This window comes from Bubalus kerabau, chromosome 4 (assembly GCF_029407905.1).
Source record: "Bubalus kerabau isolate K-KA32 ecotype Philippines breed swamp buffalo chromosome 4, PCC_UOA_SB_1v2, whole genome shotgun sequence".
NCBI classification, from domain to species: Eukaryota; Metazoa; Chordata; class Mammalia; order Artiodactyla; family Bovidae; genus Bubalus; species Bubalus kerabau.
In genome coordinates, this window is record NC_073627.1 from 33,577,280 (window position 1) to 33,596,024 (window position 18,745).

The 18,745-nt window shown below is 40.0% G+C and overlaps 1 protein-coding gene across 8 annotated transcripts in view; it reads right to left on the minus strand.

Annotated features, from left to right (window-relative positions):
* Positions 1 to 18,745, minus strand: part of MAP2K4 (mitogen-activated protein kinase kinase 4) — a 104,859-nt gene that overhangs the window by 73,442 nt on the left and 12,672 nt on the right. For all 8 annotated transcript variants that reach the window (XM_055576486.1, XM_055576488.1, XM_055576492.1 and 5 more), the window contains one exon: positions 1,790 to 1,892. In XM_055576486.1, the coding sequence (XP_055432461.1) occupies positions 1,790 to 1,892 (103 nt within the window). The remainder of the gene's footprint in view (positions 1 to 1,789; positions 1,893 to 18,745) is intronic.

Sequence of the window (18,745 nt, forward strand, 5' to 3'; positions counted from 1 at the left end):
CAGAATCAAGTTCCAATGAGTCTACCACAAAGTAAAAATGTCTATTACTGTGTCCTCTCTAACTTTTAACACCTGCTGAGAAGAGACAAGAAAGAAACCTAGCTGGTTACAGGACTACTATGAAGTAGTAGGTTTAAAAAAGAGAAAGGGCTAAGGGGAAGGAGGAACCTGATTGACTTAAATTTTGGAAGAATGTTTACTTTCATACTGTTTACTGTTTAAAAAAAAAAAAAAAAATTGTCCATGAATTCCCCTAGACATGAAGAAGTCGTGAGAGAAGAGAGTACAGATATGGGAATGTTTTTCTAAGTTCTAAATGCAAATCAGGTTGTCTTTCTCTTTGTTCAAGGGGGCTTTAAAAAAAAAAAAAAATGAAAGAAAGATTTGTTAAGTTCGGCGATTACTACATACCTTTTCTTTCTCAGATGTCAAACATGAGGTTCAATTAGCAACCAAGGTAACAGAAATGGACTTTGTTCAGGAATTAGCTTTGTACTAGCTTTCACTAGAAATTCTAGGAAAAGAGGAAGGAGGTTCTTTTGAGTGTTTCCTTGCTGCTGGAGCTTGGACTAATTAGGCAATACTAAGAATTTCCTTCCTCAATATGTTTCGGAGAAGGTAAAAAGGTTGAGCTCTGACAAGAAACCTCATTGGGAACAGCAGTCTAATAAAGTAGTCTAATAAAGCTGACAGACACCACGCCCAGCCAAATAAACTGCTACTCAGTTTTCATTTAAAATACCTTTCATTTCCCTTAAGGTAACAGGTGTAAGCCTAAGAGCATACACATACATATATTCCTTCCTTCTAGACACTGATGCTTTAAAAATAATTTCAGCATCCCTACTGCAAGACATTCTTCTACCAATGTATAACTGTGTGCAAATACTGTGCATGCCCAATTTCAAAAGAAAACAGCAATAAACACGCCTCTTTGGGAAGAATAAACGTATTTGGAGTCTAATAAAGTCTGAATGCAAATTGTTGAGGAATTATTACAAAGCTATAAACTAATGCATCTGACAGCTTTTTTAACTGTGTCCTCCACCACTTGCTTTATAGTTCTCAATACTAGAAATGGGTGAAATTTTTTTCTTTCTGGACATGAGTAGAAATGTAAATCTGCTGGCTCTGACCCTTCATGTTCCTGCCAGGTTTGAGGAGAAGACACTATTATTTAACACATCACTTCACTTCGATTCAAAGGTTTCTGTAAAATATTATTGTAATAAGAATGTTTTACATTAACCAATATATTTTTAATACTTTTCAGTGAAGTGCTATTAATATAATGTCATTTCTATTTTTCAGTTTTTAAAGAACCACTAACACCTGCACATTGACATGTACATACTCTTTCCACTTACTATGGCATGGAAATCCGACGGGCACTAGGTATGTTCAGAATGGGCGTCAGCTTTGTCACCTGTGAGTGGGGGTGATTTGTGCACATCTCCACCCTTCTGAATACTACTCACAACTCAACTGGAAATCCAGAAGGAGGGGTATTAACAATACTCTCAGTGTTCAACGAGAGAAATTAAAACAGTATAAAAGTATCTGAATCTTCAGCTCTTTTCTTCAAGTAAAACTTTAGAAAGGAAAATTGTGTTTGCCTACTTCAGACTACAGGATCAACAGCTTTTCTAAGTCCAAATAGCAATATTTCAAATGGCCCATAAAATAAGAGAAATAACAACCCCTCGACTTGCAAAAATTGATAAAATAACAATAACTTTAAAACCTTTGCTTGAGTTGAGCCTTTTATTTGATTACCAGGAATACTCACATGTGTGGGTTTTGAACTCCTGCAGGATTGGGATTCAGAGTAAACCTTGCTGTAGATTTGAAAGGTGGATTTGCAAAATTCAACTTCAGTGCTTTGCGTTTACCTAAGAAATAACAAATAAAAAGTAAAAGTTTCAAGTACTATAAAACAGGTAGGATTCTGAGGGCATAAGAAATTCACACCAAGACAAAGGAAATTTTGCTTTAACATATAGTTAATGTAATATTTTGAGAGGTGGCCAAGAATTTCTCAGAATTAAGAAAAAGTAAATAAAAATGATCCAACGTTGTTACTAACCACAAATCACTCACTGTCTCCAAAAGAACAGAAAACAGCACTCAGTGCTTTCAGTTTATATTGTTCAGAGGTGCTAAGGCTTTTGCATGTAAAAATACCACTATAAGAATCATTTTCCTCGGCAGATATATTGAAAAATACTAAAATATCAGTATCTTTCCAGTGTTACGGTTTAATTCTTTAGTTTAATAAAAATCATTTCCCCTCAAATGCAATATGAACAACTGAGTGAAGAATATAAAGCATTTCACAACCATGATGCTAAAAACATCATGGAACAGTCAATTTCAAGTTAATAACAAAGGCAAGGGCCAAACCATCATTTCTCTGGGGCAATTTATTTGGCTTGGGGAGGGAGAAATTATCAATGTTTTATGTTATATTACTTTTTAAAAAGTCCTTTACAGAAAAGCCAGAAAATTCAGAAAAGATAAACAAAAATATATAATAGTATATATACACCTATAAGTATATAGGGTTTTAAAAACTTGTATATACACTTAAAAGTCCAATTATCCCAAAATAATCGTTGTCTATTGCAGACTATTTTCTACAGAGATATTTTTTTTCCCTCTACAATCAAAATCAGACCACAGTACTGATTTGCAACATGCTTTAATCACAGATGCATTTTTTTTTCCTATGTCAATAAATCTTACAAAATCATTAGTGTAGGGGTTTACTATATGGAAATTTTGTAACAGAGTTGGGTTTTTCCTCATTTTTAGTACATCTTGGTTGCATGTGCACATTAAGGATACATTTTACAACATTCATTTTTCACAATGTATCATACACAGATCTACCTATTCCAACAACATCTCTCCCATCCAAACCCCTTCCTGCCTCAGTGGATTCAGAAGAGGGGTCAGAGGGCTCAACCCACTCGGCCCAGGGCTTTGAGGAGACTGGAAGGCTGAGAGCACCACGCTGGCAGGACAGGACCACAGGGCAGGAGCACGGGGCTCCTATGGGGCTCCAGGAGCGGCTCCCAGGGACATGCCTTGATACAGGATAACAGTGGTTCCTAAGAGCCCACTGTCAGAAATAAGCAGAGTACAATGTGAATTTTCCACAGAAGTTGTCCTATTGGGTGCCTTTTTAAAAAAAGATAATAATAATTTTTAATTTAATCACAAGTAGAGAAGGGATATTCAAACTATACATGCAAAAGGTATTAAATAAGCAAAAAAAAAAAAAACTTTAAAAAATTAAATAAAGACTTGGAAAATTCTTGCAATATAAAATCAAAAACTAACTATATATAACTATATATAACATCCCACAAATCAAGAAAAAAATACAAAAAATGGCAAGGGTACGAAAAATTACACAAAACTGAGATAAAATTATGAAAGGTACTTAGTGACATCAAAAACAGTTAAAACTTTTGTTCATGTGAAACTGGAAAAGTTTAGAGGTTTTATTTTTGTACACATATATTTATCCTTTTAATGATAATATGGTGATCAGATGACTAGGTAAAAGAATCACTAGCAAAATACAGTGCTGGTAGAAGAAAAACCTTTGGGAAGAGGTTCAGCAGCAAACAAGCAGCAGCTTTAAATGAGTAAGTTCTTTCATGTCCTGAAAACTGTCTTTAAGGAAGGTTTAAAGGTGGAGGACCATTCGCAGGCCCTGCTAGATTCTGAAATTATTTGTGACTGCCTGCTCACTCCTTTCTGCCTTCAGTTTTCTCTCTTTTTGAATGAAAATCTCCCTAACGGTTACCCACTGCCTGACCTACCACTGTAAATTTTTTGGAAGCAGATAATTCATCATCTAGTTACTAGGTTCACAGATGGAGAAGAAGCTAGTGTCATGATGGATCATACTCCAGAGCCTCACCCATACCTGACTGAGATGCTTCCAATGACGAGATTTGGGACTGGTGAGCTGACGATGTCTAAACAAGGTCTGGACTTGAGCTGATTTGGTAATGAGCCAAGACTTCTGGGAAATGTTGAGGAGGCCGAATGTATTTTGCATGTGGGACAGATGTAATTACATAGGGACCAGAGGCAGATGGTAGTGGGCAGTAAAGGTGGCCCCCAAAATACTGGCATCTATGAATGATACCTTATATGGCAAATTAAGAACCTGTGTGATCATAAATTTGAATTAGCTCAATGTTTACAAGCTCCCCAAATCAAAGACTGAACACCACCAGTCGTGTGTGTGTTTGAAACTGACTGCTACATCACCCATATTCTCTGCAGGGTGAAAAAGTGATAAGAGATTAAATGCTAAGGACAATAACAGAACACAGAATCACTGTGAAAACTATCCAAAGAAAGACACTAAAACTGGCCCTCTCTGCAAAAGCCCAATTTGACAGGACAGTAGCTAACCTTTGTAGGCAAATAAAACATGTGACTATAATTAAAACTTACTCAAACTGCTCTTTTGAAAACAAATATTTTTATATAATACACACACAACCATACACACACACACAGATTCCTTTTCACACTGCATTCACATTAAACAAAAATAAATTAGGGTCCTTAAAGGACATTTACTATATAAATGAACATGCACACAAGGAACAGAATGTGACTTAACTTACATAAATGAGATTTAAACACACTCTACTTCAGAAACATCTGCAGCTACCTTAAAAACAGTCCAAGTATATATTTTGATCTTTCACCAACAAAATACACTAAAGAGTTCTATAAAAGTTCAAAGTATCTATAAGCAGCAATGACTCAGAGTCTGAGATTGAGTTACATGACCCATTCTCAGCAGTGCACCCCACATTTAAGAGGACAATGAACACCCCAGAAAGGCCATCAAAGGTGAGGTGGATGGTAAGGCATAAAGAGGCAGCTTCTAAAATACTTTAAGGGCTATTTCTGAATGTAGGCATGAGCCTTTTTGTTTGCTTGTTTAAGCTTCTCTTCCTCTATATTCATTCTCTAAGTAAGAACCTTTCTTAGTTCTGATCTTTTTTGTCTTTACCTCTCTTTCTCAAGGGCCCCAAAAAACTAAACCCTAAAGGCAACCTGTCACCATGTATTCAGATATTTCGACAAAACTACAAACAAACAGGAAATTGGATCAACATGGATTTTTTTTTTCTATTGCCTGCAATAGGCAGAAAAGAGTATAAGGATACTATAGATGTCTAGTGGAGATTTTTAGAAGCTAACAGGGATTAAAATAGCTTTACAAGTAATTTAAAGTCACTATCAAGAAAGACTATAAATTTGTGATTATAATCCTCCCTTTGGTAAGACTGTCACCAAATAATAAATTCCTAACCAATCAACAGAAATAAACAGACCCTCCCCCTTTATCTGCAGTAGGATAGAAACAAGGCAGGTCAAACACCTTATTTATATTGAAGGAGTTTCCCATCGAGAAGACTGTCTTTGTATACCTGAAACCCAAGGTCAGTGCCTGATATAGAAAATAGGTTCACATGTTTACTGATCTGGGAATAAATCTGACACGGACAGACCCAGACAACAAAAAGCGTGGGTTAAATCAGCTGGAATCAGTTTCTACTGTTTGCACCCAGAAACCCTGACTGATAAGGAAAACAGTATGTGTCTTCATCCAGTCATATTCCCAGAGCGCTGCTGTGTCCTTTAGGGCAAGGCTGTCTGACTTTTTTCATGCCGTAATTTATATGACAATGAGGACATCTGTTCAATGCAGGGAGAAAATGAGAACCACAGCAGGCCCCGAAGCTGGCCGAGGTGGTTCAGCAGCCTCAAGCCCTACTCAGCCACTCCAAGGACAGAGGGGTCAACCTTTCTGCGTCACGCTTGAAATTCTGGTTTCAAAGTTCTGCCTTAAGAGGATGCCAGTGACATTTACACAACCTTTCCGGTATCATCACTCTACAATTTCTTCCTCACAGTTCTCATGGGAGGAGCATTCCCAAGCATGGGATCTTCAAGAATAATCAGAACAGCGATTCTGAAGCAAGAGGACCTGTCCAAGCATATCCATACTCACTACGGCCCAGGAGTATCTTTTGCTCTAATTCTGACCACAGAACAACTCTGAATATTGAGGCTGAAAGGAAGACATCTTTCAGCTTTCAGATCTGTGGTTTCTGTAGTAGATTGTTACAGAAATAGCCACCAATGAACCACAGCTCCGTGTCCATGCCTCTCTGCAACGTGACTCTGCTGCTCCTGCCATCGCAGGTGGAATCTGTGTCCCCCTCCTGACTCCAGGCAGGCCTGGGACGTGCCCTTGCCGGTTCCACTCTCACCCTCCTGCAGAGTTCCTGAGTCTAAACGGAAAGCAGGTCAGTCAAGCTTCCTGGACAATGAAGGAGCACATGGAGCGGGAGGCCTGAAGGCCTGGCCAGTCCAGCTGAGCTGAAGCAGCCCGAGCAGACCAACGAGCTGAACACAGACGTGTGAATAACAAACAAAATCATGAAGAATTAAACAGTTGCTGTTTTAAGCCACTATTCACATGCCAGAGGAGTTGGCAGAAATGATGGAAAGGTGATCAGATCAGTCTCTCTGGAGGAAGCACCCTGCTACCACAGGGGACTTCCCAGAACCAAGGCCAAGAGTAGGTGGGAACCTTAACTACAACAGAGCACTCCTATCATACCTCCAGGAACACTAGCGACTGATCTACACGTGTTCAGAGCACCCCACCAAGGGTGGGGGAAAAGAACTGCCTTAAATTCTCATTTCTCCCTTGGCTCTGAGTAACCCCATTTGCAAAACAGAATATCCAGAGTAATTTTTCAAGTTATCTGTAATCACCGGAAAAGAGGAAGACAATTGCAACTATGCAACCTCAAACAACTTCAGAAATGAGGAAATAAAGTGGCAGAGTTTACTTTCATGCCCTTTTCTGCCTCCATTACTACCGTGACAAGTGCTCTCTCTTATATCATGAACTCAAGAGAGTAAGAGAGGAAGGACATTGACTTGGAATCAGGAGAAATGGGCAATGTTGTCCATTCTAGGCTCACAGTCCCAGGCATTCCAATCATTAAACGAGCCACTATCAGCTAACATTACATTGCTTCCTCCTCTTCCAGAATTTGGTACATAAGGGTAAGAAACATCCAAAAATTAATAAGATCTCACTTAGAACTCTGAGCTCTCATCAATAAAACAATTGAGTTTAAGAAACCAACAGCCCCTTCATCACATTTTAACACTTGTGTGTGTAAGATGGATTTGAGGGAAGTCCAATGAAAGAAGTTATGTAGCCAGAGGTGCAGAAATGTCACACTTACATGCAAGCCAGTCTGCCAGGCAGAGGGGACACAAGGACAAAGCAGTAACCTACCCACAAAGACTAGTGTCTTTGGTATCCTGCCACAATTAAAAGGGACTGTGGTGGGAGGAAGTTAAAGGGTAGGGATAGGGAAGAAAAGTACTTTTGCTAGATATTAAGTGAGCATCAATGAAATACTGATGAAGATAAAAAGAGGGATATTTCTGTGGTCTAGTAATCCACACATCTGTAAAACCAAGATTACAAACTGTCCCTTAGGTGTCAGAACTGCTGTGGTAAGGACTAACACAGGCGGGATGTCAATAACCAGCAAACAAATGCAACTCCTCCAACTAAACTGGCCAAATCCTGATTAGTCCAAACTCCTCAAAAATACCCAGGAAGCCAGCCAGTTCAGGAAGACCCTCCCAGGATCACCAGTACAGCATAAATGTCCAGGCTCTACTAAAATTTGCAGGACTTGAGAAGCCTGTCCACACCACCATGCAGACAGAATCTTGGCTTTGGACCTCCACATACCCAAGTTCTGCTGTGAGGACCCCAGGGTCACTGAGAGGCAAACAGGGAAGCCCTCTGTCTGAACTGCAGAGCCTCAGTTGAAGCCACTACCTTCTGCAATGACACACCAGGAGAGGGTATAAGGGCCTTACCAATCAATGACAGCAAATATCCCCATTAGAAAATACACAAACGGCATGAATGGGTAATTAACAAAAGACAGAATACAAATAGAATAGAAATAAGCCATTAACATGAAAAAAAATTTTCAAATTCTTCTAGTCATCCAAAAAAATAAAATTCAATTTTTGCCTTAAATACCACATATAAATAGAGAGCCCTAATATCAAAGTTCACGAAGGTATGACACGCAGCGGTCCCCAAGGGACTTTACCACAGCTGCACCTTCACAGCTGTGTGTAGACAGATGGTGTCCCTTACCCACCTCAGCTCCAGCAGTGCAGAAACTACTTCTCATGTGCCTCAGTGGCCTAAGGATTACACCAGACACATAATCCTCAACACTTCTTCAGTCAGCAGACGAACACGGACTAACGAAAGAACAAATGATGTGCTGCTGTGAATGAATGTTAACTGGCCCAGTTTCTAGAGGGCGATACCTACAGAACACCTCAAAGTGTCCTGATGGCTAAGCCAATAACTCCATCCCTAAGCGTCCGTCCTTTAGGAAGTTAAAGACTACACAGAGAAAGTTATCCAAAGCAGAGATATTTGTGTTAGATGAGTTATAAAAATTATGGTACACCCACATTGGGAATACCACACTACCACCAAGAAAACACACCACAAAAGACTACTAACATTAGAACTAACGTTAATAGTTTAAGGGCTTTTTTTCCCCCTTTTAATCAGGCAGTGTGTAATGTGTCTAATAAACTATCGTTTTACTAAAGCACATGTGTCTATAATTTATATACATACTCTCCAGAACATCACTGGTAATTGATTCATAGTGCTAAAATCATCAGGGATTTTTTAATTTTTTTCTGCTTTTCTGTTTCAGTTTTTCTACACTAAGGGATTTTTTTTTCTTTTCTTTTCTATTTTAATTATAACTTCCTTGCTCCTGACACCAGAACTTTCTAAAAGCGACCTATCTATTCTCTAAAACTAACCTTGCTGAGGCCGAGAGAACACGTTAAAAAAAAAAAAGGCCTTAAAAATATAAGTATGCAGACTTCCCCGGTGGTCCAATGATTGGGAATCAGCTAAATTAACAATATTTTAATCTCCAAGAAAACAGGAATCGCTATCCAAGGCAATCCCTTCCCTCCACAATGCCGTGCTCCAATGGCCGTGCAAGCACAGCCGCCATGGGACCCTAACAGTGGGAATTCCAGCTGCGCACCTGCCTTGAGAAGGTTCCAAATGGATGCAGAGTGGTGGCAGCCATGGCCGTCAGCATACCTCTGTCCCAGCGCGGAGGGAGAGGCAGACAGACGCGCTGAGAATTCTGAGTCCCTCACATGTCTCCAGCTTACTGAGCATCTCCTTTATGCCTTCATCCTTCACGGTCCCCGTACAAAAGGCCTAGCCCATGACACACCTACCCTACTTCCCTCCACACAGAAGCTCGGTGGCCACACACGCTGAGAACCCTGGTTAGGGAGGGGAACATTCATGGCACACCAGTCAGTAACGGCTCCCAGCACCTTGTCCAGGCAGCAGAACACTTGAAATCCACGTAATCCCCCAAACTCAGCCAAATCCACAGGGCATTTTTGCTCTCAAGCCTCAAACGTGTGAACATACCAACAGGGGCCCCATGGAGACAAGTGAGACATAAATACCGTGTTGATCAACTCCAACAAAACTTTCTACGCTGATGGTTAGACAGCTCCCTTCTCCTGAGATGGGCAGGCCTCCCCATCAGACCCCTCAGGTTTCCCAAAGTCTGAAGTTACTGTCTCAGCATGCACCAATCTGTTAGGATTTCTGGAAAACCATCCACAGTGGCCCTCCTAGTGGGACAAGTCACATAATATGCAAACTTAGGAAAACTGTGCCAAAAAGAGTCACAGGGCTTGTTTCAGTTTCTAACACCTTGAGGCCAGGCAGAAGCTTCCACCAGCCTCACCGTGGAGGCAGAGGTGCAGGTGTTCTCACAACGGTATGCTTGAGCTCTAACAGGTAACAAAGTGCCCCCTGGTCTTATATCACATTTATTTTTCTTGTGTGGCAAACCCACAACATCCTACCATCACCATTTTAACTTCCCACCACCTATAAATTAAACAAGCAAATTCACCATATTTTCTAATAATACAGTCAGTATTTTTCCAATCAGTGCTTCACACCATTTTTTATATGCACCACAGTGCTAAGAAAAGTACATGTGCATGACACAATGAAGGCAAAGCAAGTGCCACTGACCTAGAGCTCCAGTGAGTGGTTCCAGGCCACAGGGCTAAGGAGGTGACCATTTCAGCCAACAGCAGGAACTCGACTGGGCAGCTCCTAAAAAAACCAGATCTGACTTCTCCTTACATAGTTTACTTAGAATAATACCATTATCAGTTCAGTTCAGTTGCTCAGTTGTGTCTGCCTCTTTGCGAGGCTTCCCTGTCCATCACCAACTCCCAGAGCTTGCTCAAACTCATGTCCATCGAGTTGGTGATACCATCCAATCATCTCATCCTCTGTCATCCCCTTCTCCTCCTGCCTTCAATCTTTTCCAGCATCATTTTGATGCAAAGAAATGAGTCATTTCTTTGCATCAGGTGGCCAAAGTATTGGAGCTTCAGTATCAGTCCTTCCGATGAATATTCGGGACTGATTTCCTTTAGGATTGACTGGTTTGATTTCCTTGCAGTTCAAGGGACTTTCATGCAACAAAGCCAGATTTTTGTCATTTTGTTAATTTCTTCCTTTAACTAATTTCTCTCCTTATCAGCCTAAAATACCAATAAGGATTCCCGCACAGTCATAAATAATTAACTCTTCTCAACTAATCCTATAAGTTAGCAAGTAGATTAGGATAAAGGAAGCTGTTTCTTTTACAGACAATTTAGCATCACACTGGAGGTACCACTCAGTCCTCAGACAGGACATCTTGATCCTTTTCACAACAGAAAATCAACTATCCAATGGCCAAAGAGACAGTGGGTACCCACTCTTCCTTTCAGGTAACTCCAGATTAGCCTGTCTAGAAACTGTACTGATTCAAAGCTATGTGTCTGCTGTATGCATGCGGTTTTGCTACAGACACTATCTGTGGTGTATCAATAATTAAAAAAAAAAAAATGCATGTGATATTTGTCTGAGGCTCCTAGGACAGAGCTCCTACAACCCTTGGAATTTCCTAATAAACATCTTTTATTATTCATGACAAGCCTCCTTCCACTACATCAGGGTTTATGCTAATTAGATGGAGGGTTGGGAGGGCGTACAGGACTTCAGAATGGGGGGCGCTGGTGGCCAGAAAAACCAGTCAAGTGATCAGAGGGTGATAACTTTCAGCCCCACCCACCAACCACCACAGAAGGGAGAGGGTGTGGAGACTGAGTTCAATCCCCAAAGGTCAACGATTTAATCAGTCATACCTTTGCAATGAAAGTTTCATAAAAACTCCCTAAAACTAGCTCTGAGCTTCCTGGTTGGCAAACACACAGAAGAGATAGGCAGGGAAGCTATGCCCTCCTCTCTCTCCATTCCTTGCCCTAGCCTCTGCTATTTGGCTCTTCCTGAGTTACACAGGTTTATAATAAATTGGTGAACATAAGTAAAGTGTTTTCCTGAGTTCTGTGAGCTGTTCTAGCAAACAAGTGAACCCTGGCGGGGGGGTGGGGGTATGGTGCTAAGGAAACCCTGTAACATGCAGTCAGCCAGGGAGAAATGTGTGCAGCCTGGGCAACCCATTTGCAGCTGGATCTGAAGTCAGGGCCACTTTATGGGGCTGAACCCTTTAACCTGTGAGATGTGATGCTAACCCCAGGCAGACAGTGTCAGAACTGAGTTGCACAGTTGATGCTGGAAGACTGTGTAGGGTCAGAAAATACCTCAGTGTCAAAATGCGAAACAGTGAAAAGTGAGGAATATTAAGATTTCCTAAAGGCAAAAGAAGTTAACGTCAAGAAGTAAATCTTTCCTTATTTTCACCAGTATTTATAAATTGATATTTTTATGCTACCCAAACCTGTGAGCAAGCCTGCAGCTTGTGCCACCTAAAGCAGAAGGGACGCTATATCTCAAAGATAGTTTCTCCAATTCTAAAATATCATCCATAGTTAGAGGAGGGGCCAAAAGGCCTACAACATATAATGTTAAACTAGTCCTCAAGAGCATACCTCATTTATTATATAACAACCCCTTGCTTCTTCAGGGACACGGTCAACATCTGAACAAAAGCATTCTCACGCTCAGAACCTACATACTCATATGGATGACTTCTGACCACTGGAAATTAGATTTAGCACTCTGGTGACTTTTCATAATAGCATCTGCGTATCACAGGAACTCAAATATTTCTTGAATAAATGAATAATCCGAGCTCAAGTTTTGATTTAACACCCTTAGGACAAATAGCTTCACTCAGACGTCTCAACTGGGGGCTTTGTCCGTACTTCCTGATAGATCTAATCTGTTGCTTCTTTGCTTCACATTAATCAAACGAAGCATAGCTAGAAGTTAGGTAGGTTCTCTAAAAAAAATTAGCCAGCAAACTTTAACTAAAGAAGTGCACCTAACTGACAGAACTTTATGACACAAGCATTAGTCACCATCCTCCAGCTTTAAAAAAAACAACTGGCATTTTTAACTGCCTTCAGTTGCAAGATTTGTGATCATCTTTTATACACTCAACCAACTTCTTCCATTTCAGCGCTGCATTACCCTAGACATCTGATGGAGGTTTCTTGGGTTTGTTATTCACAACTGTGCAAGGTCAAAGCCGTATCAGAACACCACCACAGGGAGACATTCATCCTGTAGTTACAAGATGGGTGACTGAACAGGGACAGTGACAGGTAAAAGCCACTTAAGAAACTGTCATTTTAATGAAAGGTGAATAACGACACGTGTTGAACAAGCATAAACCAGTCACTGAGAAGGTGACTGCCAACTGGAACACAGGGTGTTGATGTCTTTTGTGGTTTTTTTTTTTAATATCTTGGATGAGAACTCCTATTTCCTTCTATTCTCACTAAACTGACTTTGGATGACTAATCCTGGTTCCCAAGTCCTGGGAAGGGAATGCCTGGAGGAGCTGAGCACTCTTAAGTGCTGAATATCAATTAATGAGCAAAGCTGGCATCGGTTCAGGACTGATCTTAATTTGGCAGAACTGGTCTCACATGCCCACTGGTTCCTCAACTTCACCAAAAAAAAAAAAAAAAAAAGACAAGAATTATTATTTGACATGGCTTTTTATTACCTATAGAGATTGAGAGCTCTTTAAAAAAAAGTTGAAAAGAACCCTGGTTAGGAAACAGATTAACTCATGTTCCAGGGTAAGAAGAAGAGACAGATGTCCAGTTCTAATTCTCTTGGAGTATAGAAAAGTGCAATTAGGGCTTGTGTACATGCGTGTGCATATATACACATGTACCTCACATCCAGCAGCACTGGTGCAGTTAAGTCATACATGATCAGTGCAGTAACATGCATTCGACAATATGCCCCAAACACAAACTGTTTGTTGGTTGAAGACAGCAACTATTTGCAGAAAACCACAAATGTTTAGAAATGCAAGTTAACCAGTCCCAAATGAAAGAATTAGTCTAGATGAAAACCACTGATGGCAGCCAGAAGCATCAGCTGAAAGGCTGATGGGGAAGTTGATTCCACACGATCACACTGCCAGCACCGAAACCCGCCGATCAGTCCTCAGGAGAGCTGCAACCAGAAATCCCGTGCCTCCTGGTGTGAGGCAACAAAAAGCACACAGCACCACCTATCAAGTGTTCCTGTCCAAAACCTGAAGCTCTACAGGATCAAAGCTTCTGTAGCTAACTATCAAGTAACAGGAAATGCAGGCAAAGAGGAACATGTGAGACACTAATTACTAAAGGGATGTAATCAGTCAAATCCAAAGTGTACAAAATGCTACAAAACACACGACCCAAGTTTTTCAATGAATAAGTGGTGAGAAAAGAGAAGAGAAGATGGAGCTGCTTTAAGGAAATTTAAGAGACATATCAACCAAATGCAGTGTGGACCTTGTTGAGAGCTCAACTTGGAAAAAATCAACTGTGAATAAGGCACCTGTAGGACATTTGAGGAAATCTGAACACTGAGTGGCTGTCTGATAATACTGTTTTGTTTACTTAACAGTGTGATAAGCCATTGAAGTTATAGGAGCCTAACCCTTATCACTTAGAAGCTGTGTGACTGACACATCTGTGGATGAACTAACGATAATTAGAACTTGCTTGACAGTGTTTTAGTAGAGGGAAGTACAACAAATGCGGTAAAGTTGGCCATAAGTTTGTAATCAGTGATGCTATGTAATGGGTGCATGGGGTTTATTATACTATTCTAAGTTGGAAAACATCTATCATCAAAAGTTTTTTAAAAATTAATGTTCTTTCTCCCACCTCTCATTACAAGAATGTAGGAGGGACATAAATCTTTTGCTAAAAGCATCAGCTGGTTTTCGAGAGCCTGTACACAAGTCTGTCTTCAAGCAGCACATGGCTGCACCACGACTGTGGTGGAATAGGTCCAGTCTCCTGACCTACTCATCTCTGTCAGCTGTTCTGCAAACAAGTCGCCTCACAATCCCACCCAAAGCACTCCATTCTCTGCATCTGTCTAGGTCAGAATTTAGAGTTTTCATTAACCATTTCTTCCCTAGTGGTAGATCCCTGCTGTCCCTTCATTCAGAGCCGCAAGAAGGAATCTCTCCACTTAATGTTTAGTCAGACTTTATAGATAACATTTTGAAACTCTCTGGGGACAAAAAGAAAAATCAAAAGTTATATAAATATAAGTCCAGATCTCACGACCATTTTCAACTGAAAACCCCTCAAAACCCATCTGGTTTAAAGCATCCTTCCTATGAGTGCACACTGCTTTCTTTCAAGAATCAATAAAATGCTACGGTTTACAGCATGTAACCTGTGACCAGGCCAGCATCACACAGTCGGCCACTCTGTAGCTGCATGACTGGAAAATGCCCTTCACTTTTCTGGGCTTCAGTCTCATCTATGTACCTACTTCAAAAGGTTGTTGGAAGAAACAGTGTTAATAATGTAAGTAATTTTAAAGTGATAGAGAAGATTAGGTAAGAAATAACAAGCTTAGAACAGGGTTTGGCAAGCACTAAGTGAGTTACCTATTGTTGTTATTTATTTCTACCACGTGGTCTGCCTCCACCTGTGCAATTTCTTAAAGAACATAAGCTTCTTCAGAGTAGGCTCAAGATTTAATCCATCTTTAAAGACAGCGGTGCCTCTCACCACTACTGGCATATACATATTTATTGTTACACCGTGCCTCTGTTTACTTAACCTTTTTAAGAGGTTCTCTAAAGAGGAGTAAATATGTATACACTTCATTTTCATTTCTGAGTAATATTCACTGAATTCTACCTAATGAAAGATGAACACCAACATGGCCCCTGCAAATTTCCTCTGGAATATCTTTTCATCTAGACACTTGTGTCTGGATTTTCAAAGCACTCAAAGTCATGCAGTAAGAATTCAAGTATTTACTGCACCTGGTTTAAAAACCATCACCCTAAATTTATAAACTAAATTGAAAGTCACTTTGATTAACTGGCGAATTAGCTGGGAATACTTTCTGGAAACTTCTCATAAAAGTCTTGTCAAATATGCTCTCATTGCTCAGAGTAAAGCTGGACTGGAAGATGAAGGGAGACTTCCTGCAGTGTGGGAGAACCACCCATTTTTTTCTCATTCAAAAACACACAGTAAGCTTCTCCAAATGATTTTTAAGGTGTAATAGGTATTTGAAACCTTTCTTCTTCTAGCAACAAAACCATTTTCAGGAAGGATTAATGTTCCCATCACTCCCAAGACCAGAGATAATTAGGTAACATTCCCCTTGGAATGGTAATTGGTTTACAGGGAACATGTGAAGTTGACTCTGCCAAGACTACAATTCATGGGCTTCAATTAGTATAAAAAGAGTTTCTAAGCAGAAGGGCTTTCCATTGACAGTTAATCAGGGTCCACAAAGATAGTGATGAATAGAATAGATGTTTAGTCCTAAGGACTTGTGGCAAATCCTACAAAAGTCTCATTTTTCAACTAACTTCAGCATATATGTAAATTTAAATAACCCATCTTAACCTCCAATCGTAGCAAATGTGGTCATTCTGTTTCTTAGAATGGCTGAGTTTAATAAATTTCAAGCAATAAAATTTTAGTCGTGAGTATAGACTTTTGCTACATAAAGTGGGAGATTAGAAGCTTAATCACCAAGTGTTCTAAGCCCTTAGTTCTAAATGCGGGAGGGCTTGACCCTCCCCGTACTGCTTGCTCACCTGTTTTCTACACTCCACCTCCGAAAGAGTCAAATAGTCTCCTGAGGGAAACATCATCTTTCACAGAACTTACCAAGTCAGTAAACTTACAAAGGACTTCCTCAAACTTCTGGGAAGACTCACAAAACATCCTTTCTCCTCTTCATGGGCTCTTTCTTATTATTACCAATTTTAAAACAATCCAGGGTACTTATTCAAAAGAATAGTTTCACAATGAAAGGAAAATTTGTCATTAGGATATCGCCATTTCCCCCCAAATACTTAGCTGTGCAGTGTTAATCAAAGCAATCAATAGTAATGTAGTTTCTACTATTGACTTCAAGGATAACAATCAGCTCTGGAACATGAAATTTTCTAAATAAGCATCTTGTTGCTATGCAAACATTCTCAGGGAAAACAATTTTTTAAAGCCACTGAATCTTTTCAGAGCTACGGAAAGTACAAAAGGCAAAGGTACAGAAGCTCAGCGCTCCCAGGAGTTGTCTTCAGCCGCCAAGAATTCTCCAGACGTGGCTGAAAATACACTGCAGCACGTGGTGGGGAAAAGAGCTAGAGTGCTCCTGTGTGAAATTATCTGCCAGATTCCCAACTGCTCTCACTTTGATTGGCATAGGATTCTATTATGTGTTTTATGAGGAAAATCCCTATGCCCTGGGGTCTTAAAATTCTCATAGAAATAAAAAAATCAAAATGCGGACACATGGAGGTAAATTTAACACTCACAAAACCATATCTCAAAAGCTTTGTTTCGAGCAAATCTCCTGCTCCCCCCATCCAAAGAAAAACTGGTTTTATAAAGCAAGGCAAATTATATTTTAAAGAAGTATGTTTACAAGTTAGCTCATTACAGTCACTGAGATATCAAACTTGCTCACAAATCACATAAACATATCTACAAGTACAAAATCATTATCTCCAAACAATAAATGATGAACTAATCAATCTTCTAAATGTAGGAGCTCTACATCGGAAAAAAGTCTTTTCCCCTGATGTAGTCTTACATTCAGACTTTAGAAAAATTCAATAATTCAACAGTGTTAAAAAGTAATATTAACACTGTTGTCTCAAATAATACCTTTATTTATCTTAAGATAAATAAGATAATATATATTCTTGTATATATTTAAAAAAACCAAATAAAGGCAGAAATTATAATTGATCAAAGATCATGAGGTATAACGTGGATTTTTATTGAATTTCTATAAAAATCTGGTTCCAAAATTAAATATGCAATCTCACACGTGTGTGTGTGTGTTATAAACCTACACACACATCACCAATAAAACTTCACTAACTTTTAACAGGCAATTGTAATAAACTACTGGAATAGTGATATAGCAATATAAAAAAAAAACAAAAACTATGTGTAAGTCAAACAATGGGGAAAAATTAATCCTTCAGAGCTTCCATTAGTCATCAGAACCATCTTACAATAAGTCTTTCTGATTTGTGATGGAGAATTGAATATTGAAGCAGCATTCACACTTAGTGGACTTTTAACAAAATGAACTTGTGTTCTCTGTACTCCATTCCCTCCTCCAACTACTGTCTGCTATATAATTATTTTTAATGAATTAAATTATAGTTTTTCCGATCATTTGAAACACCTTCAGAATGAAACTGGAGATTCTGGCACTAGAGTATACCCTAATAAGTAAGAAAGTGCTGCTTTGGTGATTTCAAGCCCTTCATTTGCAAAGAAATGAGTGGCTACTTTTAACATACAGTTAATGGCTATGTTCCAGAGCAAACTGAAAGACTGATTCTCTGCAAACATTACCAAACTCCACTTATAAATTTTAAGTTACACAGATCACAGGACCAGTCTTGGGTAAAAGTGTTAACAGATGTCAACAACTGAAAACTTACCCTAAAACACAGGTACCAACTGTACAAAAACAAGAGCCGTCAACTTAGAGCTGGCCTCCGCACCACCATTCCAGCTCCCACCCTCCCTTTCCTCGAGACATCCTCTGAGGTCCGAGCCCGCACAGACAGCTCTGCCTGACGCCACGGCAGGACAGGCCACTGTAGGACCTCTGAGCCATGGTCTCCAACAGCAGCCCTCATGCTGGTTCTCTCTCCTGACAGAACAGTGGGAGCAAAGGTGCCCGGGACACAGCAGCTTCTATGCACTAAGAAGAGCCTGCCAGGGGCAGGGACCTGTTCTATTCACTTCTGCCCCAATAATCTCCATCACTGGATGGAACCTCAGTGTCCAACATGTGCTCTGTGAATGAATACACAAAACTGTGCATGCGTGCACGCTAATGTCATTTCAGTCATGTCCAACTCTTTGTGACCCCATGGACTATAGCCCACCAGGCTCCTCTGTCCATGGGATTTCTCAGGCAGAATACTGGAGTGGGTTGCCACTTCCTTCTCCAGTGGATTTTCCCGATCCAGGGATCAAACCTGGGTCTCCTATGGCTCCTGCACTGCAAGGTGGATTCTTTACCACGGAGCCA